At 42.5% G+C, this 24,805-nt stretch overlaps 1 protein-coding gene across 1 annotated transcript in view; it reads left to right on the forward strand.

Moving 5' to 3' along the window:
- Nucleotides 1–21,401, forward strand: part of CNTNAP2 (contactin associated protein 2) — a 1,980,972-nt gene extending 1,959,571 nt beyond the window's left edge. The window contains exons 25-26 of the mRNA XM_057504985.1: nt 12,726–12,806; nt 16,314–21,401. Coding sequence (XP_057360968.1) covers nt 12,726–12,806; nt 16,314–16,513 — 281 coding nt within the window. The 3' untranslated portion in view covers nt 16,514–21,401. The remainder of the gene's footprint in view (nt 1–12,725; nt 12,807–16,313) is intronic.
- The last annotated feature ends 3,404 nt before the right edge of the window (nt 21,402–24,805 follow it).

Below are 24,805 nucleotides of genomic sequence, written 5' to 3' on the forward strand. Positions count from 1 at the left end.
TTCCTTAGAGTTGAACAAAAGTTATAATTTCCATTCTTTCTCTAGGAATTTCTTATTACATTTTTTATATTGTAGGTTTAGGTTTCCACCCTTTTCTTCTTGATTAGATTGTTGTTGTTTTTTCCAAAGAACCAGCTCTGGATTTATTAGTCTGTCTTCTTTCTGTTTTCTTTGACCACTTGCTTTTATCCTGACTTTAAATTTATATTCACTGCTCTTTAACTTTGTAATGTTAATGTTTAATTATCTCATTCTTATTGGTGTGTGTGTGTGTGTGTGCGTGAGAGAGAGAGAGAGAGATGTCCGCTTACAGAGGATGTGAACCAAAGTTAACAAATCTGAGCCCAAGCCCAAGATTCTCACTTCCGACCCCACCTCCCAGACTGCAGACTCCAGATGCAGTGTCTTGGTGTCTTGGCATGAACTTCTAACTGGACTTTTATCTAAGGCACCTGAGAAGTCTGTAGAAGTGGCCTTACGCTCCCACAGTCTTCCTACATCCCTGAGAGAACAGATCTTCAGGCCTGAGTGTTGCAGAGCAGTGAGGAGAAATCATTGACAATGTCACTTCAGTGGCTGACGGTTTCAGGCAGTGGACGTCATTCTCTCCCAGCTTAGCACCAGCACTGGCATCTCCCTGTGCTGCTTGGAGTCCCCCCCAAGCGCCCAAACGTGTCAGGGGGCTGCCTTCACTCAGCCCTGCTATTCTTTCCCAAGTAAGATTGTTTAACTCTCTGAAACTCCACTGTGAAAAAATCAAGACCAGCACAAACGTCCCGCTTTGGAACAACTTCTAAGGTCCTTGTTTCTTCCCTTGGGTGGGCTTCTCTTTCAGTCCCAAATGTGCTCTTTCTTTCTTTCCTTCCCTTTGCCACTTACAAAAGGTTTTGAATTCTGTCCCGTCCCCCGTCTGTGCCCTCCGCCCATGCTCTCTGCCCCACCTGGGGTGAACCCTGAGCTGCATCTCTCCCAAGGCCTGTGCCTGGCGGTCTCCCAGCCTGGGCTGCGTCCCTGGGGCCAGGGAGTGCAGGGGACCACAGGGGACGCGGGCAGACCCGTTGCCATGGTAACAGAGCCACTGACTTCCACAAGTTGCAGTACTCATTTCAGCCTCATTCTTGTCATGGGAAGCCCACGAAAATGAGGTCGCTTTTTGCTCACTGCTGCCCCCATGTCTGCCAGCACCGACTCCCCCTGCTGCACTGCACGTTTCAGCATCAGCTGGGGCCATTCAGCGGAGCACATCTTCCACATTAACATGGCTGCCTTTCTTTACGGACTTGTCCTTCAGAAAGACTCGCCAGCAGCCCTGGGTGGGAAACCTCCCAAGGGAATCCCGGCCCGTCACCACCTGGAAATGCCAGGTCACGTCTGCTGACCAATCGGGGCTTTTGTCCCTGTGGTTCCTGAAGTTGCAGAGACGTTACCTGGCTGAAGTTTTTGACCTACTGCCATCTCTCTCCAGAGAAAAGTCACCGTGTAAATGCCAATAACAAATAGGCGATAAAACTGTTTCACTCATTTGAGATCTTAGGTTGATTCCCGACACCGCACAGACTATTCAGAAATGTCTGAAGACCGGGCAGATTCTTAATTCTGCTATTGAGTTGCTGCCTGGAAGCAAACCTGGAGGGCTTTGAAAAAAAAAAAAAAAGCAAAATCAATTTTATGTTAAAATATAAATGTCCATAAAAATCCATCTGAATGGGGAGTGCAGTTATTTTAAACATAAGGAACAAGATAAATTGCTCTGAAATATCCCCCTTAGAAAGTACTAAAGTGGTTTTCAAGACATTACTTGGGAATTTTAACTTTTGGAAAACTGGAAAGAATAAAGACCAAAATGATAGCTTGAATTTGTAAGTGAGTTTAATTGCTGGAATGCTTTCAGTGTCTGATTTTGTGTTATCCAACAGTGGCCCTATGTGGTATGAGTGGACAGGCTTAGCCACATTGTAAAGCCAAGAAAAATGTGACTCAGAAAATCAATGCATTCACTCCCTTAGTAAACATCTCATGAATGGCTAGCTCCACGCTGGCTGCACATTAGCATTACCTGGGGAGCTTTTTAGACCTCCTGATGTCTGCTCCCCATCCTGAGAGACCCTTAATGTGCAGCCAGAACCGTGAACCAGCAGCCCCAGTGTTGACAGCACCTTGCTCGAAACACACAGACTAGGTGCATTATCAGGTCTAAAATTCAGGTACATGCACTGCAACTCCTGTGCTTTTTCCACTTTTCCTTCCTCCCAATGAAAGTTTTGAATTGAAACCCAGAAGAATTCCAGTTCTTTATTCAGAACTGTTTTCCTATCTTCTGTCATCCCGTATATATAATGCAGGAGTCTGAAATAAGTAATTTGCATTCCTATAGTGTAATTCCTCCTACTAAATACACCTTCCTTTATCTTTCTACTTTCTCTCTTTTGATACGGAATAAATCATCCCCAAGACTGCTGGAGCCAATTAAATATTTTTTCACACTCCGTTGACATGACTCTGAAGAGCTATGGTGGAGATGTCTTGTGCTGGAAGTTCACCACGTCTTGATAATGATGTGAACCAGCCTGAGGAGGAATCTCTTTGTGGGGAAACACGGAGCTTTAATAAGTCAGGAGAATTTGTTTCACAAGGTTCTCTTTGATGACCATTAGCCAGTCCGCCTGCCAACAAGCAAAGGCTTTTGAGATCTGAGGTTAATTCAGGAAGAGAATGGTTCAAAAGACAATGGAAATATCTAGCATGAGGGTTGTATATTCAGTTTTCTAAGGTCAGCCTTCTTGGAAGAAAAGACATTGTTTTGGGATGGGAATTATAAACTTCCACTTGCGCTAATGCAGCTGAAAAGAGTATTTCAAAAGCAAGAGCCTAACGGGGCATTGGTAAAAGACTTAAAAAGGGCAGAATTAATTTTTAAAAGCACTTTAGGTTTGCTCACAACCCCCTTCTAACAGACCACACAGTGGAGGCAGAACCCAGTCAGCAGGCTGTGATCTGGGTAAATGCCACCGTGTTCGCAGAAACCCTCCCCATCTACATTCTGGTTTCTGAGCACTTAGGAATAAAAAGGGTCAATTTTACATTTTAATGAAATAGCAGTTACAGCACAGACATCCTACAAAGCCCGAACGGTGTAAATATTGACAGGGCTAGTCCACAAAGAACAAGACCATGTTCATCATCTAAAACTAAAGACAGAGTTTTCTGCAAGTTGAAATACAGTGATTAGAGCAGATTAAATGTTTTTTAAAATACATTTTATTATTCACTATATTGCCTCAAAAAAGACACACGATGATGACAAAAGCAAATCAATAATAGCCAGTGGTTTCAGAAGAGCCATCATCCACAGTCATTACAGCCTTTGAAATTACTAGAATTTTCCACAGATGGAAAGTAAAAGGATACCAGTCATCTTTGCCTGATTCCTCAAACGATTAAATGTGCCTAAATATTCTCACAAATGATGAAATTCATCTCTGGACTAGATCTTTGGTGATGAGTTACTTTCACTGAGCTCCCAAGCCATAAATTCTGGAAATCTAAATCTGCTATTGACACTTGCATAATGCCTGGTGGAGGTGTTACTGAGTATTAGTCTGAAAACAATAGTTTCAGGGTCTCCTGAAGATGTTTGTATTCTGAATGGTGCAGATTCTTGACCACCATCTAGGAGAAAAGGTGAAATACCTCAGGGAGTATCTTTAAAACATGCATTTTTGGTCTATTCACTATGATTGCTTCCCCTAATTATTGCCATTATTTTCTCAACTATCCTCTCCTTAGAAACTGAGGCTATTTCCATGATCAATTTTTGCTAATCAGCCTTGCCAATAAGGAAACCACAAATCGTGTCAGCCCAGACCCCCGTGTGACAGGTTCCCCAGGGTTGGTAAGTCTGTAACTGTGACCCAGCATTTCATTAGTTCACAGACAATCTCTCTGGTGCTTTGGGATTTTTGACACACCGTCTTCCTCTATGGCCTCAGGCCTTCCACCTGAGCTGACCACCTTCTACCGCTGCACCACCTCTGCCCGTGCAAGAACCAGCAGCGAAGAGACGAGAATTCTTTCAAGAACCAAATCAATCAACTTCACAAAAGCCAACAACCCAATATTTTAAAACTGCATCTGTTTTCTCTCACATATGCCTTTGAATGAATCTATTACGTCAAGAACCTAGGTGCCAACATCACAATATTTTCCCCCCCATTACTCTTGCTTTCAAAAATCAACTTTTATTTTTTTTTTAACCAGGGAAGGTCTCCAAGGACATGACAAAGATACCCATTTATTAAACTCCTTGACTCTTTTGTCTTAGACAGCTCTTATTATTGATTAGTAATAGAGTCTCCTGTCTACGTGCCAAATACTAAAGAATTGTACTCAGAAATTAAAGCAGAGTTCCTGTCACACCTTTCCCAACACTCAAACAGGGCAAACAGAAATGGAACCACGGGGCACTCTGTCACGCAGATCGTTGAAAGATGCAAATGATTCAACGAAAAAAAAAAGAGAGAGAGAGAGAGAGACAAGGTTCTCAGAAGGAATTAATTCACTTCCCTCTCAGGCACCACATTAAATTAAAACACGCAGGTGCCAAGAACAGTTGGAGATATGAGCCACCAGGGGTCTTGGCTGAAGCTTGGCGGCTCCAGGTGCACTGCCAGCCTGTTAGACGTGTAGACTCCTAGTGAGAGCACCCTGCCAGCCTGTTAGACGTGTAGACTCCTAGTGTGAGCACCCTGCCAGCCTGTTAGACGTGTAGACTCCCAGTGTGAGCACCCTGCCAGCCTGTTAGACGTGTAGACTCCCAGTGTGAGCACCCTGCCAGCCTGTTAGACGTGTAGACTCCCAGTGTGAGCACCCTGCCAGCTTGTTAGATGTGTAGACTCCCAGTGTGAGCACCCTGCCAGCTTGTTAGACGTGTAGACTCCCAGGCCTCACCCCAGGTCAAGTCAAGCCAAATCTGCATTTAACAAGATCCTAGGTAGTTTGTAGGCACCTTAATGGTTCAAAGCCAAATGCACCAAAGCATTCAGGAGTCATTCTTTGTTTCTGCCTAAAAGCACATCTGAGTGAGGCATGAAGAGGAAGAGAAAGCCAGGAGAACCCAGCAGCTGCCCAGGGCAGGGGCCCTCTCACCCTGACCTCCAGGGCCCTACTCAAGTGCCAGGGCACACCCCCCGAAAGGGGGAAGCCTGCTGCTGCTGAGAGCCCTCTGGAAACCATGCATTGCCTTGGGAAGGGGCTTAAAAGGTACTTCCCAAATCTACAGCCCCCCAGATTTGGGATTTCTTCACTCCCGTGTTCCTGATATGTCAACATGTATCTACATATGCCCAGCATCAGCGAGGACGGGAGCAACTGCCCACCTCAACAAACAGGAGTACAACGCTCTAGCAAAGAGGAAAATGTCACACAGCAGGGCCCCCCAGCTCTGGGGCTCCCTGATCCAGGCTTTCAAGACTTGTCTTGAGAACTACCATATGATGAATGTAAAGAGTCCTGAATGAGTTCAAAGGGTTCAGACTAGTGCCCCCAGCACCTAGTAGCTCGGTGACTCTGACCCAAACTGTGAGGCGCTGGTGCCTCGCCAGCTGTAGGGAGAGGCTGAGGACTAACCCTGTGAAAGCAGCTGTCACAGTCCGATCCGCAAGTGCCCGTGACATGGCCCAGCAGTAGCTTTGACAGGCGACTCCTACACAAACATCACCAACGTAAAAGAAGAAGCAATTTGCCCGCCTGAGAAACAGCAAGACGTCTTTCTCTGACATAACAGTGGACACCATGTATCCTATCTTAGTGTTTATTTTATGGACTACAAGTCTGAGTTTCTGTTAATAATGAGCTACTTTCAGTTCAAATACCTATTTATAGTTGATCAGGCAAAAGAATGCAGTGTCAGCCTAGGCTGCGAGTATCAGTTAATCTTTTTCCTGAAAGGCGATTGAGACAATTCACAAGTTGGCTTTTAAAAAAGAAATCGGAAGAGGGAATCTAATAAAATCAATTGTTCATTCAGTCCTTTTGCATAAAAGTTAGCTTTTTAAAAACAATCAAGACATAGGGTAGATAATGACAGGTGCTGTTACTCTGTTTCTTTTCACCTACTTAACCTCTTTTGGTCCCTGGATCTCAGACCCTCAGGCATCTTGCAGGCAGCCGCCGCTTGCTCTCTCCTTTAAAAAGCTGGAAACATAAGGCTTTGTTTAAGTTCTCAAATCAGAAGCCAGAAATTCATAATCTCTTCCGCATTTGAAATCGAAATCCTGGCTGGCTATCTTTCTGTAGAAACTGAGGTGAAAGGGTAAGGGCCTGACTATGAAGCTTGTGTAAGTGCAACATATTGTTTGCCTGGATAAAAACGTGCTAGCCTTGAGAAATTTCTCCCTCCTGAGAATGTGATCAGCCATAAACTCTGAAAGCAGTGTCCCCTTAAATCTTCATCATTTTAGTTGATAACCCTTTGTTTTCGTATGTTCCTAAGCTGTCAGTCAATAATGAATAGCTAAAACAAATTCTTTGGAAAAAAAATAATTTTGTGCCATAGGTCTCTGATTTGAAGAGAGAGAATAAAGTGAAATGAAACAAAGAAGCAGGCAAGAACAGAGGCATATATACATCATCTAGCCCAGACCACTGCAAAAGTCATGTTGCAATTTAAATTAAGTTATAATTAATAGCAGTTTTGTTAAAGTGTCTCAAATTATCACTTTAGATGCTGAAGCTCAAGTGGTTTCCATGGCAATATTGTCTCTAGGAGATGTCAGCTACTATGTAATTTTTTTGTCCCTGATATATGACAACCTGATGCTTTTAATGCCTTTCTTTTCTTTGGGTGGGGGGTGGGGTTATGATAGATAATTTATTTTTATATGCATTCAAATGGTGTTTTATTTGTAATTGGTTTTCTGAGCCTAAAAGGCTACAATTTCACAAATCTTAAAACTTAGTAAATAAGAACTACAGCTACTCATTTATCTTTTGTAACAAAAAACAGCTTTACTACTCTTTCTACTCCCTGTCTGCTCAATGGGACAGGCCAAAAATTTGAGGCTAAAGAATTCAGATCAAATCTCTTTTTAATATTGTTCTTGCAACTGTCTTTTAAATCAGTTTATTGTACTTAAGCGCTTGCCTTGAAACCTCTATTAATTTTTCACATTCTGTAAATGCAATCAAAAATTGTATTTTCAACAATGTGTAAAGAACCGTTAGCACTATTCATGATGCCTGAAGTGTTTCTATAAAATGGTAGCTCTTCTCTCTGTGCTGTTTGGGCTCATGAGAGATTCTGGGTCTCTGTTCTTCTACGATGTCCATCCAAAGCTCTTAATTTACCACCTTGTCCAGTTGGTGATGTCATCATGTGGGATTATCCTTTGTCAGACAAAATGTCTCTCATGTTCAGCTTTTGAAGTCAGAGAAGCGCAGTCAGAGCCTTTAGATATTATTGGCCTCCCCAGACAGCCCACCAACCGCAGAGAATTGGGCAGGACAGAAGCCTCCTCCTCAGAAACAGTTCGGCTTGTTGTTCTGCAAGTGGTTTCTGGGGTCGGTTTCCTGGGTTCCGGTTCGGCTCCACCACTTACTGGTCAGGGGACCTCAGACAAGTTTGTAGCCTTCCAGAACGGGGGGGGGAATGTGCCATCCTCTCAGAGTTGCATGAGTATTAAGAGAGATAATACATGAAAAGGGCTTAAAACACTGCCTGACTTGTAGGAAGTGCTATTATTATTATTTCCTGAGCAGCTTATACCTGAAATCTGACTTTGGTGTGAATTTACTTTTTGTACTCCACGGAGGAAGGAAAACACTTCTAGGTTAATTCCACCACCACGAACTGCTTGCTCTTCTGGGTCCTAAAGAGTTTTATATGCAAGGGAAGTATAGTCTAAATGATGCCCAAAATCCTAGAATTTAGGGCTTTCCTACATGTCACATATGAAGAACCTGCGTGGCGAGCAGGGTCCATTGGCGTGTAATGTCCCTCGCCTCGTGGCAGGTGGGCTCAGAGCTTGTCACTGGAGACCAAGAGTCCGGGTTGTCCCAGCTGCCCAGGTCCTGCCCCCCTCACCCCTGCCCAGCACACAGAGTAAGACGTGCTGATGGACTCATCTGCTTTCCCGATAAGGCCCTGCAAGGATGTAGCAAGGGGAAGGGCAAACGCCTTCAGAAACGGAGTAAAACATTCATATTTGCTCTTCTTTTCGGGGAAGGAGAATGTATTTTTACTCGCCCAGGTCAAACAGCTGACCATTTATTTCACTGTATCTGTGTGACTGTGGGCGTCTGCTTCCTCTGGGCCCGCACTGACAAAGTGTGTTTGTTGCTGATTCCTTTTTCTTTTCAACCTGGAGGAGGGGGAAGGGGAAAGGCAAAGTGCCCCGAGGCTGAGCCCTCGGGTGGCTTCTTGCGTTCCAGACAAGACGAGGCGGGAGGGAACCCCGCCCAGGGTCAGCGCGTGACAGTGACCCACGTCTGAATGCACCACGGCCTCTGATGGGTTTGGCTTCCCCTGAGTTGAGGGTGAGACGAGCAGTGGGGCGTATGCGGGCCCTGAAGCCGCAGCCAGGCTGGTTAAGAAGCATGTTTGTGGGAGGAGAATCTCCCACCATGGATCCCTGCCCAGCCCACGCTGGCGAGGGGCAGCGGAGAGGCAGGGTGGGTCTCCCACCGGGTGATGCAAAGGAAACACGGTCTATCCGTATAAAGGGGATGATCAGGCAGACTGGAAGGGCATGTGCAAGGGGAATAAGCCGAAATCCACACACGCTTCTGTGAGACACTAAACTGGCGCTGGAAGAGCGCCCCCTGTGGTGGCTATCATCGTGTGGTATCATCCCGGGACTCGGAAGAAAAGCGCATTGATGTGGTCTTGCCTGTTTGATGTAAGTCTGGTATTGAGACTGTTGTAACTGAAATCTATTTTAGACCTATTCACAGCATTTCCCAAAATACAGCATTCCTTTATACTCTGGCATCACTAATATTGCTCAGCTCTCCCAGCAAACTGGGGGGGCGTGGAAGTTAGCAACAGAAGAGAGCACAGGTCGTGGGTGAGATTTGTGGTCCGGTCTCAGGCGTGTGTCTTGGTCTCCATGTTTCTCTACGTGCATTTCCAGGAGGATGTTGGCACCCAGGGGAAAGGACAGTACAGTGAAGTCACGGTAAATATGTCCATAAAAATAACAGTCACTCTGCTCGCCAGAATAAAACGGATTTGCCTCCAGGGAGGAAGCGCTGACGTGCATTAGGGCAACCAGGCTTAATTTACAGGTGAAGCTGTGAGAATAGGGGTGCTCCTGTGAACAACAGAGCCCTGCCCTTGAATTTCAGAAGGACTTTTGTTGGACCTGAGGGTTTTCCCTCTGGTAGTTTCCTGATAATAACCCAAAACTAGTGGACACGGGAATCATTAGTAGCTTTTCTGTATTCAGTGGGTTCATTTCCATTGTTGGGAAGAATTAAGAATGCTGCATGGCTTTAAGGGTTGAGTTGAATTTAGGCAGCAGGCTTTCAAAATTATACCTGCATAGGAGGCTTTATTATTAGAAGAGGCTACACAAACATTTACACACCTCTTAATAGGCTGATTTTAATTACACCAGTCAACGAACACCCAGCTGCCTCTGCTACTTGTCTGTACTGTGTGGCTTTGAGACGGAAACATGATGAAGATTGGCTCCTGCCTTTAAAAGGATGATGTCCACATAAGGAGTGATAAGAGTTAAGATGATAGCCAGTGCAAAGAGGTGGCTGTGCATAGTTTCGGGCAAGAGGTAAGAATGGGTGGACAGGGAGAGAAAAGCAAACCAGATGTCCAGGCAGAGAGGACCACGTGGATGAGCAAAGACACCGCGACCTGAAGCCTCAGGACCCATGTGCCTGGAACACTGAGCTGGGAAAGTGGCCCCATGAGGGAAGAGGCAGCAGAGAAATTTGGCTCATGACAAGCCTTTCTCCTCCTGCCAAGGAGCTCAGGTTTTCTAACAGAGGCAATCCTGGAGTGTTTTTACCTGTCCTCTTCTGGCTCTTGTCATTCTCCTGGGCCATCTCAGGTCCCATCCATACCTTCTATCAGGTTCCATCCATACCTTCTGCTTCAGGAGAACCAGGCAGAGGCATGTCAGTTCTCTTAAGCATCTGTATTTTCTGCAGGTTTGTGGCCAAGGATGCAAAGCCGTGAGGTAGGCTTTGGAGCAGAACAAAAACTATGTTCTACCCTCTACATTACCTGAAGCAGAAAAACAGTTTCATAGTATCGTGAATATCACACAAGAAAATAATGACAAAACTACCACTGTAACTTTTTGTCTCTATACTTAATATATTTTGAAGGTTCCTATTATTTAAAGGAGATCAGATTTCTGTGCTTGTGAGAAGGAGACAAGAAAGATGACCCCCTCACCCATCACCCAGTTGTCTAGGGGTGTTCTACATGCCGCTCAAACTCAGGCTGCCCAAAACAAAACAAATTTTTCTCCCCCATCCCCTAAAAATGGCTCCTCCTCCCATAGGCCCTACCCAAGCTAACTGCTGAAAGCTGGGACTTCCTCAGCAGGAAGCTCACCTGTCTGTCTCTTCCTACCCCCACAAGGCAAGATAGGATGATATTGGCTTTGGAATTAACCATGCCTGGGTTCTAATCCCAATCCGGGCACTTACCAGATGGACGACTTTTTTAGAAGGACATGAAATAAATAGTGTCCAGAGAAGAGTAATCGCGGTGTCAAAAGACTTGGAAACTATGCCAGATGAGTAATGAAGGTATGTTTTCATCCCTGAAGAGCAATTCCCAGTGTTTAAAGGGTGGTTCCCATTAGGGGATTATGGGTAGTAATAAGCAAATCTCACTGTGCCCTCTGAGTGTAAGAGTTACAACATGGCCGCTACAAAGCAATTTCAGGCAATTCACTGTGAATATACAGGTCATAACTACAACCACATCCATGCTTTAGATTAACGTTTTGAGTATATAAACCAAACTCTTCAGCGAGGCTTGGAAAACTCTCAATAACAAATTCCATCTTTATTAATGCTCACTGTGTATTCCGAGCATGTAGAATGTCACCTGCCATATGGTAGGCATTCTGCAAAGATTGGTTGAATCAGTGAATGGATTTGTCGCATCCACTAATAATACTTCTCTGAAGAGAAAACTCAGACTTAAAAAAAACCGAGGTTTCAAAAACATCATTTGTTTTTATGTAAGCCAGTTTTATTCACACAGTATAATTTCGTGATCAGTCTAACATCAGGTGATAAGCCTATAAATGCAAAATCATTGCATTCTTGGACTGACACTTGGAATTTGGAACACCAATCCAGCCATCCACCCTAGAAAATCCTAAAGGGTCATGGGAAAGTAGCTAAGGGGGAGTAACTGACTGCACTTTACTTCCCAGAGGCTCTACCCATTTCCTGGCTCACTAGATTCAGGATTGGACCAGTTAAATCAAGCAAATCACACATGTGAAAGGGTCTCTTTCACATCCACCAGTTAAAGATACAGAGAAAATCAAGAGTCTGGAGAACTCAGGGTTAAATTCTGTTTCATTGTACTTTTCTTTGGGCCTGTGGTTTTAATCAAATCAACAGGTTCGAAGGCGCTAATGGTTGAATTAACTTGGAATACAATACACCTAGGAAAGAATAATTTTCCTGGTCCTTAGTCAGAACATCAAGTCTAAGAGGAAAAGGTTTAAGTAGCATGCGCTGGTGTGATCGGGAATCTCCCTTTTTGGTTGCCATATTTCCTAGGGAAAGGAAGAAAAGTGGTTCCATCTGTTTGTTATCACGGTCTCCCTGATCATAACACAATGCCTGCAGTGTGTACCTATTTCGTTATGCCAAATAACTACACTTAGATTTTTTTATATTTAATTGGTGCCATCTAACAGCCATGGTTCTAAAGTAATCTGCTGTAGGAGAAGCTGCTTCTCTTGGAAGATTTACTTTACACCTTAATTTCTCAAACAGAACCCCAAGAAATGTGAAGTCATGTTTGAAGTTGAATTAGCTTATTTAGAGGATAACAGATACTCTGCTGACCTAGAGAAAGACTTGAGGATCTATTTGCCTTTCATGTGCTTGAAATTTATTTTATTTTAGAGAAACATCTAAAATTAATACAACTGAACCTTACTTTTTATAATAGAGTAAGAAATAGGAAATTTATTAGGCAGTTAATACTCTTCTCAACTCTTATGAACTATTACCCCCTTACAAATTCCTCAAGCATACCATGTCTTTTAAAAACCAGGTAAGATACTAATTTAAAGAAATGGTACTTTTTAAACGAATGCTGTAAGCTATGAAAAGATTATCTGCAGATACATCTAATGCCACCAGCTGTGGATGGGATAAAAGTGGACAGGGGGCAGATTTCAGCCACCCGTTGGAGGAAGTGCTCTTGTACGGAAGACTGTCTGGCAGTGAGCGGAATTGCAGCAGGGAGCCTCCGGGCCGTAGGGTTCTCCAGTATTCCTCCAAGAGAGGTGTGGTGCTCTCTGGGCCCTGGGCAAGGGAGAGCCCAGGAGCAGGTCCGCAGGCCACTGCTTCCTGTAGGAACAGCACCAAGATGGGTCCATCCAAAACAGGGATATCATTTGGGAAAACAGGAAGTGTTGAAGAGTTGCAGGAAGAAATAAGTATCACATGATTTGGGGTCAATGGTATACTTGATGCCTCTACTTCACTTGTGATTTCTTTCTCTACAGCCAGTGCTGATTTTCCATATAACCCAGGACAAGGCCAAGCTATAAGAAATGGAGTCAACAGAAACTCAGCTATCATCGGAGGTAGGTGGTGCATCGAACAGGCTTTCTTGTGGCGACTCACCCGTGGAAAGTAATTTGCAGTTAAATCGTAATCTGGGGAAAAAAGAGTCTGGATTTTTACATTATTCCTTTCGCTATTTCAATATGTCTCAAGATTGTGACATTACGGATGTGGAGAGACAGGTAAATGTAACATGGCTACTTGTCAGTGCTGACATGTGAAAGAGATGGTAGTGGTGACCAGCCCGAATCGGAACCCGCAGTCATGGCAACGGCCTTTAATCCTTCTGAACAATTCTTCATCCCCTCTCTCTTTTCCACTCTCATCTCCCACATCCCAAATGGTCCAGGATCACTTACTACCAAAATGGGAAAGACTGTGCCAATCTGGTTTCAGTTATCTTAAGAAAAATGATCAGAAAATGAATAAACCAGAGTATCTGAAACATTGCAGTCTTGTCTGCTCACAGCGGACTGCTGCACGACCGTCTGATCCCCCGGTGCAGCCCCTCGTGGGAGATCAGGAGGGATCCATTCTGCCCATTGCCTTCTTTCCCTGCTTCTAATGTCTAATTCACAAAGGTGTTTCCTGCCTCTCTGAGTATAGTGACTATTATGAACATATGAAGGATCTTAAACTCGGCTAAATAGTTAAATAACTTGTCTTAGCCCACCAAGTTTCTTTTCTGCCTGAAGAAAGTAGACACCTGTAAGAAATGTGTATGACTATAAAATTAAAATACATCCAGAATGCTGCTTAAATAGCATTTGTCCAAAGGTCTGGAGTAATCGCATCAAGGTCCCTATGCTCTTGTTTCTTGCTTTTAAGATCAGGTTTATTGAAGTGTAATGTACGCTTATTTAAGTGTTAACAGAGCAATGATTTTAGACAAACATAACCACCACCACCATCAAGATATAGAATATTTCCATATAGAACATTTGTATCCACAAAAAGCTCTTGATGCCTCTTTGTAGTCCACCCTTCCCCCAACCCCACTCCAATCAGGGCAGCCTCTGATTTGCTTTTCTCTCATAGATTGCTTTTGCTTTTTTCAGAGTTTTCATATAAGTGGAATCATGCAACATGTAATCTCTTGTGCTTTACTTCTTCCACATTGTTTCTGAGATCTATCCACATTGTTGCATGTATCAATAGTCTGTTTATTTTCATCGCCAGGTTGTGTTCCATTGTGTGATTGTACTGTACTTTGTTTTATCTCCTCCCCTGTTGATAGACGTTTGTTTTGTTTCCAGATTTGTTCTATTTCAAATATTGCTGCTAGGAATCTTACTGTCCAAGTCCTAGGTGAACAAAAGTTTTTATTTCTCTTTGGTAATTCTTAGGAATGAAATTGCTGGGAGGTCTAGAAAGTGAATATTTAACTGTATAAGAAATTGCCATACAGTTTTCTGTTTTACATTCCAATATTCAATATCAGAGAGGTAAAGTGGCTCCACAATCTCATCAGCACTTGGTATTGTCAATCTTCTTGATTTTAGCCACTCTAGTAGATGAGTAGTGATACCTCACTGTGGTTTTAACGTACAATTATCTGATGACTAGTGAAATTGAGCATCCTTTCGTGTGCTTATTGCCATTTGTAAATCTTCTGTGAAGTGTCTATTTTAAAATCTTTCCCTATCTTTTAACTGGATTGTTTGATTTCTTGCTGTTGAGTTCTAAGAGTTATTTTTATATTCTAGATAAAAGTCTTTGTCAAACACATGTATTGTGAATATTTTCTCCCAGTTTGTGACTTGCCTTTTCATTTTCTTAGTGACCTACTTTGAAAAGCAGATTTTAATTTTAATAAAAAGTCCAATTTTTCAAATATTTTTATAGTGTGTGATTTTTTTAAATCCTGTCTAAAAAAATCTGCCTACTCCAAGGTTGTGAAGATTTTCTCCTGTTTTCTTCCAGAAGTTTTATAGCTTTCGTTTTTATTACTAAATCTATATTCACTTTTAGTTGATGTTCATATATAGTATGAGATAAAGGTCAAAGTCATTATTTTCCAAATAAATATCTAGTTATTCTAAGACCACTTGTTGAAAGACTATATTTTTCCCTATTTAATTTCCTTGACACTTTTGTCAAAAATCAATAGACCATATATGTATATGTCTATTTTCTGAACTCTAATCTTTCCTTAGCCAATACCATGCATGCTTTATTGTTATATCTTTATAGCAAGTCTTGAAATAAGCAATATAATTTTTCCAATTATTTCTTTTTTGATTTTCAAAATTATTTTGGCTATTCTGAGTCCTTTGCATTGCCATATAAAATGTAAAATTAGCTTATAAATTTCTATCAAAGTTTCTGTGATTTTCCTTGGGATTACATTAGATCTATAAATGAACATATTAACATTACTGAGTACTTCAGTCTTTACACAGTCTATCTATCCACTCATTAGGTCTTCTTTAATTTTACTTAGTAAGGTTTTATGGTTTTCAGTGCAGTCTTGAGCAACTAACTGTGTTCAAGTTGTTCTAATATAAATGGTATCATTTTATTATTTTCATTTTTCAAGTGTTTCTTGCTAGTATATAAAAATATAATTGATTTTTATATATTGACTTCATATCCTGTGACCTTACTATATTTACTGTTAGTTCTAACAACTTTTTTTTATATTCCTTACAATTTTCTATAATCATGTCACGAGAATAACGAGAATTTTTACTTCTTCCCAATCTGTGCTCTTTTTATTTCTTTTTCTTGTTTGATTGCACTGGCTGAGACTTCCTGTATAAATATGAATATGTATGTTGAGCTGACATTATTGTATTATTCCATATTTTAGGGGGAATGTGTTCAATCTTTCACTGTTAAGTAGGATATAACTTACAGATGCCCTTTATTAGACTAAGAAAGTTTCCTTCTACTGATAGTTCCCTGAGAGACGTTATGATGAATGGGTGTTGAAGTTTGTCATGTTTTTTCTCCTTTATCTGCTTGATGTCATAAATTACAATGTCATAAAAAGTTTTTATTTTTTAACATTAAACCTATCTTGCATTCCTAAATTAGCATCACTTTGTCATAATATGTTCTTTTTTACATATTGCCGGGTTTGATTTGCTTAAATTTTATTAAAGAGGAATTCAGTTCCATAGTTTTCTATGCTTGTAATGCATTTGGTTTTAGTATCAGGGTAACGCTGGCCTCATAAAATTAGCTGAGTAGTATTTTCTGCTCTTCTGTTCTAAGAAAGACATAGATTTGGTATCAGTTCCTTAGGTCAAGTTTGTTAATATTGTTTTTGAAGTTTCTAAATTCTTACTGATACTCTGTTTAATTGTTCCATCAGTTACTGTGAGGGGTGTTGAATCTCCACAAATAACTGTGAATTGGTTTAATTCTCCGTTCAGTTCTGTCTGTTTTTGTTATTGTTGTTTTGGAGATTTGTGTTTTACCTGAGAGAGGGGACAATTGAAGGAGCCGTGGAGAAGCAGGGGACATAGTCTGGGAGGGATTTGTAAACTTCGTTTCACCTCTGGTGCCTCTGTTTCCACCAGGGGTCATCGCTGTGGTGATCTTCACCATCCTCTGCACCTTGGTCTTCCTCATTCGGTACATGTTCCGTCACAAGGGCACCTACCACACCAATGAAGCAAAGGGGGCAGAATCAGCCGAGAGTGCAGATGCTGCCATCATGAACAACGACCCCAACTTCACAGAGACCATTGACGAAAGCAAGAAGGAATGGCTCATTTGAAGGGTGGCTATTTGGATCTGGGAGAGGGAGGGCGCACTATTAGGGAGGAGGGAACGGGACAAAAACACCCTACTTCATACTCTTGAGCACATCCTTAAAGTATCAGCACAAGTTGGGGGAGGCAAGCAACGGAAAACTCTTGAGACTGATTGCCACAAAAAAAAATACTTTTTAATATTTCTTTATAGCTGAATTTCCCCTTCTGTAGCAAAACAAAATAATACAAAAAATGCTTTTAGAGTCTAAGCAATGGTTGAAATTTGTAGGTAATATCTGTCTTATTTTGTGTGTGTTTAGAGGTGTTCTAAAAACCCATGGTAACAGGGCAAGTTTTCTACATTTTTAAGCGCCCTTAGAATGTGGATATTTTTTCTTGAGAAAAGCTGATGCACATACGGCCTCCAGCATTCTCTTCCTTTTGCATATAGTCAACTTAATGAGCTATTGTAGTAACTAGTTCGTGTTCACATAATATTTCTTTTGGTGTCCTGTAAATTGGAAAAGGAAAGAAAGAAGCAAGGAGAGCCTATTATTTGTCAGTTTTCAAAGAGACCTGTGCCAGTTGTCTGAGCATCCCCACCCGAAGCAGTAGAAGGGTGTCAGGCACTTGTGTAATAATGTAATCAGCACAAAGGAGAGAAGCATTAAGAACAGGGGAGGCCATTTCATATTGGGATTATTGGCTTACTTTCCATGAGATTCTACAAAATAATACTGTTTCATATGTGTAGTTTAGACCTATTCAATATCTGTAACTATGAGCTACCACAAGGTGGTGACCAGCTGTTACAAAAGATTTTTCCTCTGCTTTACCTACAATATATTGGGTTGCATTACATGTGTGTGAACAGCTCACTGGGTCTAACTTTTAAACCCCTGCCACAAAATCCTAGCAGACAGTGTCCTCTGAATGGATACGCACAACAAAGTCAAGTTACGATCACTGTTATTTTGCTATTACTCTGGAATCATATGGAAAACACTGCCATGTTTAAAGTCACATGCTCCATGTATCGCTCTGCCCGAAATGGACACCTTACCGTGACTCAAGGAGCTTCTATGACAGATACACTTGACCTCCAGGCCCATCACAAGTCCAGTAACTGATTGTTGCTTCTCAGAGAATTAGTCTAGTCAGTCACACCTCAGCTCAATCTGGAACCTCAACCAACTTTTTCCAACAAATAGCTCATTGATTTTATTTAAAAATAGTAGACTTTCTGTGTAAACAAATGGGACAAGCAAATGCTGGAGCATCCAAAAATTTCATTCATTCATTTATTTTTTTTTTCAATTGCACAAAAGGTATTTCTAGAATGACTACCATATATGATCACTATAGTTTGGGCTCTTATACTTAAATATTCTTTAGACTCCAACATTTTGAGAAATTAAACATGATCACTTTTTACCCTCTCCTCCTGGAAAGGGTAAGATGAGGCATAGCGATATTAATGCTATTTTTCTGATAGCCTGACTCAATAAAATGAGAACTGTCATTTGTTGAGATTATACATACATACTTTTCAAGATTCTCGGTATGCCTAACTTATTGAAGGATTTCAATTTCTTGGATAATGGAAATATTATCTAGAGTCACCAATGGCACATTACACCAGTACATGACACGTTCCAAAGACGACTCTCGCCAGTTAATTCCCATTCGAGTCAAGGTAACAGACATAAGGGAATCCTCATGCCTTTTCACAGTAGGTGACCTCAGGCATTGTCATGAACAGCTTTTAAGGTGTTGGTCCTTCCATAAAATACATTTAATATGAAAAGTATTTAATGTGACTAAACATCAGAGCAATGTTAACATTTTCTAATGACATTGAAAAGGAAGGCCAAGATGTTACCAAGATGACTACAATTAAGAGTTCTTTTACATATTGCCAAATTGAAAACACCAACTTCAAACATAATGTTTAGAAATGTTTCTGACTTTCTAAAACCTATTATACAGGTACTACTTTTGCACTGAACAAATAATGCCGGATGAAAATGTATCATTACTTGCATTTCCTATCCTTTATTCTTGATGCATTGTCTCAGCAACTTCCCTTTTTTTCCCAAAATGATTGGGGAATTAAAACCATCAGACAGAGCCCCTGAGGCTAAATTGTTCTCACCCTTTCATGTCTCTCTCTTCTTTCCTCTTTCCTGCCACAAAAGGTGAAAAATCAAACCCAGCACTTCTCTCACCAGATGTTCATGTTCAAATCTGGGACAGTGGAGTTACAGCACGAATCAGCGGGTCTCACGCATCACCATCAGATTAGACACACAGAGGTGTGGCAGTCTCTGCCCTGCAGGGGTCACAGCCTGGCCAGCAGACCGGACACCAAAAGGTGGATTACGTATTAAATAACTAAGCTAAGTGCCAAATTAGTGCTGGAAATCTTGGCTTCTCCTTGGAAAATTGTGGTCTTCACCAAAGTCCCTACATCTTGTTCATTCAGTATAGTCTAAATGGTAAATCATTTGTTTAGGTAAAGAAAAGTAAGCACCTCTTTTTTCCAGCTCCCTCTCTTGAGAGCTTAGGGCAACTCTGCCTTGATAGCCAAGGCCGTGTGACCCACACTCAGCGCCTAATCTTGCTTCGTGGATCATGTCCTGCAAAGCCCAAACATCTTACATCCCAATACATTATCAATCAAGCGCAAGAATGATAGTCTCTTTAAATCATAAGAACAGACAAGGCAAGAGTGAAACATTTTTAGAAAACAGAGGCTGTTTTAAAGTTTCGGGAAAAGCCGGTGGCTGATTAAGGGTTCTTTGCACAGGAAATATCCTCTGTGTATAAAGTAAGCAGCTATGTTGTAAGAAGCTAGGAGTGGTAACTTTGAATGGATGCAAAATCAGTGCCACCCCAAACTCTCAAAATAACATCCCCTAGAGCTTAAGAAAGCAAGCTCAGGAGGTAAGCAGTTACATTTTGTTAAGTTCTTCTCCAGCCCTTCCTAATATATAAGGCTATATTTACCCTTGTGACTTTCCACTAAGTGCTCAAAAAAGAGCTTGTTATGCGAAAGGTTTAATTGAGCTAGAAACAAGTGCGGCTTCTGTTGGAAAATTTCCTGTTGCCTGCATTGGATAAATAAGCATCCTTCACTAACAGGAACAGGAATTCAGAAACACAGGAAAAAGAAGTGGCATAAGCCAAAGAGTAGACCCGAATGTCTCTGAACAGATTCTGCACAGCAGTCACCAGATGCCCTCTGGGCAGAGACACAGCCACAGAAAGCACCCGAGGATAAAGCAGGCAACCTGGCATGAAAATGTAGTGTCAGTGTCACCTAGAGAGCAGCTTTTCTCTCTGTAACAGGTCTGCTCTTTTCTGACCTTCCACCTATTCTTTTTATCCCCCTCCTTTCTCTCCTGGTGTCGTTTTAATAGTCTGTTTCCATCTCACGCCTCCAAACAATTAGCACCTGATTTCAACCTCTTACTATTTTTTCCCCTTTCACTATCCTGTCAAGCAGCTTTCAAAAAGAAAGGCAGTCATTATTAAATTGAATTCCAGTTAGCCAGCCAAAAATAGGTCCTAAATTGCTGGTCCCAGCAGAACCATCTGATCCTAAAATAAATAAGAAACAAACAGCATGTCTAGCTGATTCGGCCTAAAAACTAATGGGTGCCATTTTTTAAAGAATGTTTTACCTAGAGTGGACCCAAGAATCGGCTAAGAGAGTCCTAACCCTTGCCCTCTCCTAGGGACTGGCTATATGACCTTGGTCCAGTCTCTGAACCTCTGTCCCTCTTCGCCCCGTATTTAAGATAGCTGTTTTACACACTTCGTAAGACAGTTGTGAGGTGCCATTGATTCTTGACTGCAGAATATTTTGAAACCCAAATATAAAGGCAAAGTCAGTGGAGCCTCTTGGAAGACTCACTCTCCGGCTTGTGGTTATAAGTCACATCAGAAGAACCAATGAGGCCATGTCCAGGAAGGTGGAGGCTCACGGGGCATTGCTGTACCCCTGCCAAGTTATTAATCAGGTAGATGGCCAGGGCGCTGACCTGTTAACGCTGGGAGATGGAATGCAGCCGAAGGCGAGAGAAACAGAACTTCATCTGCATTAAGCCCTCAACTCCTGCCTGGGTGTGACTTACAACTCACCCAGACCCCGGTGTGACTCACTGGCTTATAAATAAGACAACACGAAACACAAATGTGACTTTTTTCACACAGCCTGGTGGCTCCATGCCTACACTACACATACCCTGCCTGACAATCTTGGAAACTTTAGAGTAGATTTCTTTCACAGCAGTATCTTTTTGGATATAAATAGTAGGTAAAACTCACTGTCAGTGAAATAAGGAAACCGTGTTAAAAGGCTGGTTTTCTCCCTTGGAGCAAAGACCGGCAGAAGGTAAGATACCCGAGCACACAGCTATTAACAACATCCAGCATGCATTCACAAGTTGATTTTCCAGATGAAAACATGCTTTAAGAAGAGGCCTACTTAGACGGTCTATACCACTTCCAAGTCTCAGTTTATTTACAGCAACTCTGGATTCTGAGATGGCTGTGAAAACATGGAGATTCCTCTCAAGCAGGCCAAGAAACCGTTCTAAGTGTTACTGATTCTAAGTTTTGTTTTGTTGGGTTTTAATTTTTCCAGTGAGCATGGTGACTGCAGAGTTTTGAGTTGTGAACAGCTGAGCTAAATATTTTTTTTCTGTAAAATCGGTTAGGATTCCATCCCTGTGATATAACACAGAAGCTCACACTCTAAAAGCAACAGCATGTAAATTAGAATGAAAGAAGGAAACTATGTATGTATGCCTAATATTCTTTGTGAATGTCTTTCATTTAACTAAAATTATATTAGAAACCAGATTGATAAATAAAAAATCCAAAATAGTTTTAATTATCCTAAAAGTGATTCTTTGTGTTTTGTTCCACTCAATTCCCTTACAAGCAGTTTTCAACCTTCTGCATGTAAAGTTCCAAGCACTGAAGTCTACGTCTCTTGGGAATATGATCTTTCCAAAAACCATGGAGATACAGTCACTCCTCTAAGACAGGTCTAATATGAATGCATCCACTGTTAACCTCTGGCCATACACTCCACCCCTCCATAGTTTCTTAAAGTGGCTTAATGGATATTGGCTTCATGTTTTGGACTAATCCACACATAGCCTGATAAATGTGGTGAGTGAAGTGATATCCAGACTATATTCTGAGCCTTATTTGGAGTGAGGGATTAACACCAGATGGTGTTACACTTGGATCCAGGCCAATGAGCTAGATAACAGGGATTCACCGTACGTCTAGTGGGGCAACGCTTTCTAACTGCACCCCGTGTACATTCGGAGCTGCAGTCAAATCGCCACTTCCGCTTCCTAGGCTTCTGCTGCCTTTGGGAAGCCATGGCCTTTTAATCAGTTCTCAGTGAAGCATTTAAATGTACACCAGGTAGGTGTGAATCCCGGTGTAAAGCCCAGCCTCTCTGTTCAGTGGTTCCCAAGAACAGGGGGTAGAAAGAGCTCCCCCGTCTGTCTAGAAAGCGTTACGCCATTAAGGTTCTTCCTCACGATTCTGCTTTGCGAATGGGATCCACCAGGTGCGGGGAGAATGTCACCAGGTCCCTTGAAAAAACAAAGTCAGCACAAAGTCGTAACAAATTGGACAAGGATGAGCTGGCACTCTAGGGCTTCACATCTCCAGCAAGAGCTTTTGAGCCGCAACAAGTTTACTTCCTTCCTGGTCCCCATTACCACAATCAGTTAGTAAATCAGTATGTTCCAGAAGGACAGCGACTTTATTTTGCCCGAGCAACCTTTGTTAAGTGGATGGGGGATAAGGAAGCGGGGGAGGGTGGAAGGGGAGTTGCAGGGGGCACACTGGGGGCAATACGTCTAATGCTACTCTGTCGGTGATGACATGGCATGATAGACTTGCCAGGACATGGGAAAGAGGAAATAACTGTTTCATCTTTTAGGAAGGGTTTGAGTCCTCCCAAAGAACCTATGTGTGAAAGCTAACTCTTGAAACAAGTACTATGAGTGACTGTCAGCATCTGGCCACCCTGCCCAGGTCACCCTGAGAGCCGTGAATCCATTGAAACCAGGGCCAAATAATCCTTGTACCCGAAGACTCCAACCGGCAAGCCTCTCCCACCTACACAAACACACCCACAGGCCTGCACAGGGCCAGAGATCTGTCAGGAAGAGAACACAGGTTTTCTTTTGTGAACACATTTCCAAAATGTTGCCATACACCTTAATGCATCCTGCGGGTATACGCTCAGTAAAATCTCTTGGGACCAGGTGAGTAAATAAATGTATATGCCAAGTCCTCACCAAAGGAATGAAACCAAGGATTTGACTTTAAGTTACCCAACCTAAAGCGTGAGAAAATCTTTTGTTCTAAAAATAGAAATGTTAATGAATAGAAGTTACACATGATGTAATAGATGATATATATTTGTAATATAAACTATAAAGAGAAAAATTCTACAGTAAAAATTACAAAATTTAAGATGTGCCAGAGATGAAAAAGGCCAAGATGATGAAAATAACTTATTTCTGTTCATAAATAGAAGATACAATTCTTAAGTCTAGGAGGGTGACAGCTGAAATGGGGCCTCCGGGCAAGCTTCTAAGTCGTGGGAGACAGAAAGAGGGTAAAGGTGAGCTTACTAAGACCTCGTATGTCAAGACTGGGGGCTACCTTTGAAGCCAGGAAGAAAGCACATTTGGAACAAGTCAAGGAAAAATACTTCATAGTGTAGCTAATAACTGTTACAGGTGAATAAAACGGCCCAACAACATATGATTATCTTCCAGAAATGACTGAGATTGTCTCAGTAGCTACCTCAGCACGTGGATTTTAAAGGGAAAATGTTTATGGAATCAGTGCGTTTCATTCGTATTTATGGAATACCTCCTATACACTTGGCACAACGCTAGACTCTAGGGATTGGCAAGAGCACAAGACAGACACATCCCTGCTCTCACAAAAAGTAAATTCTAGTGGGAGGAGTAAGATAATAAGCAAATGAACAATACGTAAGAAAACATAACTTCTAGGCAGGGAATTCATTTTCATTTTAATAGGGTGGCTGCTTTCTGCAGGTGTGAGCTGAGAGCTGAAGAGAGATACACCTTACAGGAGGAGAGGGAGCCTTGCTCTGGAAGGGGAACAGCTAGCACAAGGGCCCTGCGGGCACAGTTAGCTTGACATGTAGACACCAGGAGGGCAGAATACCTGGAAGGAGGGAGGGAGAAGATGCCACCCAACATGTGACCACTTGTTCTGACCAAATTCTGAGCTAGAGAGACTCCAAAACAACATCTGGGTTTATTTAGAGTGTGTCAGTCAAGGTTCTCTAGAGAAACAACCAGTAGGCACTAGAGAGAGATTCATGAAAGGAACTGGCTTGAGATTGTGGCTGGTAAATCCAAAATTCACAGGGCAGGCTGGCTGGTTGGAAACGGGCAGGACTTCCATGCTGCAGCTCTGAGGCAGAATCCCCCAGGAAGCCTCCGTTTTTGCTCTTAAGGTCTCCAGGTGACTGGATGAAGTGACCCACCTTATGGAGGATAACCTTCACAAAGTCAACTGATGGCAGACATTTGTCACATCTGCAGAATGACCTTGCAGCAGCAACAGGCTGGTGCCTGCCCAGACACCTGAGCTCCAGAGCCTGGCCAGGCTGACCCATAAAACCAACCATCTCAGAAGGCGCCACTAAGAAGCCGCTGGGTGGAGAGAACTGTCTGGGACGATTAAGTGTGTCAGTTAAGAAGGAAATCATTTGGTTTTGTCTTTCCAGTTGTGTCAATAGAGACTCTGAAGTTCAAAGCCTTCCACCTCAAGCAAACAACAACAGTGCCTTTGCTAAATGGAAAACTGCATAGACTGTGGGCTCCTGCCTCACTGTGACTGAGACATGCTGCAGAAGGAAGGGAAAGCATAAAGGCCTGTGAGAACCTGGGGCTTCGTTGCCCCCCACAGATGGCTGCCTGCCTCTTCCTGGCTGCATGACTGTACCCTGAAGCTCTAGCCCAGCCCTGGGGGCAGGGATGGGGCAGGGGTGGTGTAGCCTCTGGGGACACTCCCTCAGGTCCAGCTGGAGGGAGGGCAGAACACTGCAGTTCAGGCTGCTTTGCCAGTCCTGAGGTTCCTCTCCTGCCCATTCCTCTTACCTCAGGCCCCAGGCTGCTCCTGTTAAGCGACAAAGCCTCTGAGGAAGGCAGTGTAGGAGCTGATTACAGAGGCTGCCTAGGGGCAAGAACAAGGGGACCCACCCCAGACAGTGAGACTCTCCATGGGAGCTG

This window comes from Manis pentadactyla, chromosome 7 (assembly GCF_030020395.1).
Source record: "Manis pentadactyla isolate mManPen7 chromosome 7, mManPen7.hap1, whole genome shotgun sequence".
Classification (NCBI taxonomy): Eukaryota; Metazoa; Chordata; class Mammalia; order Pholidota; family Manidae; genus Manis; species Manis pentadactyla.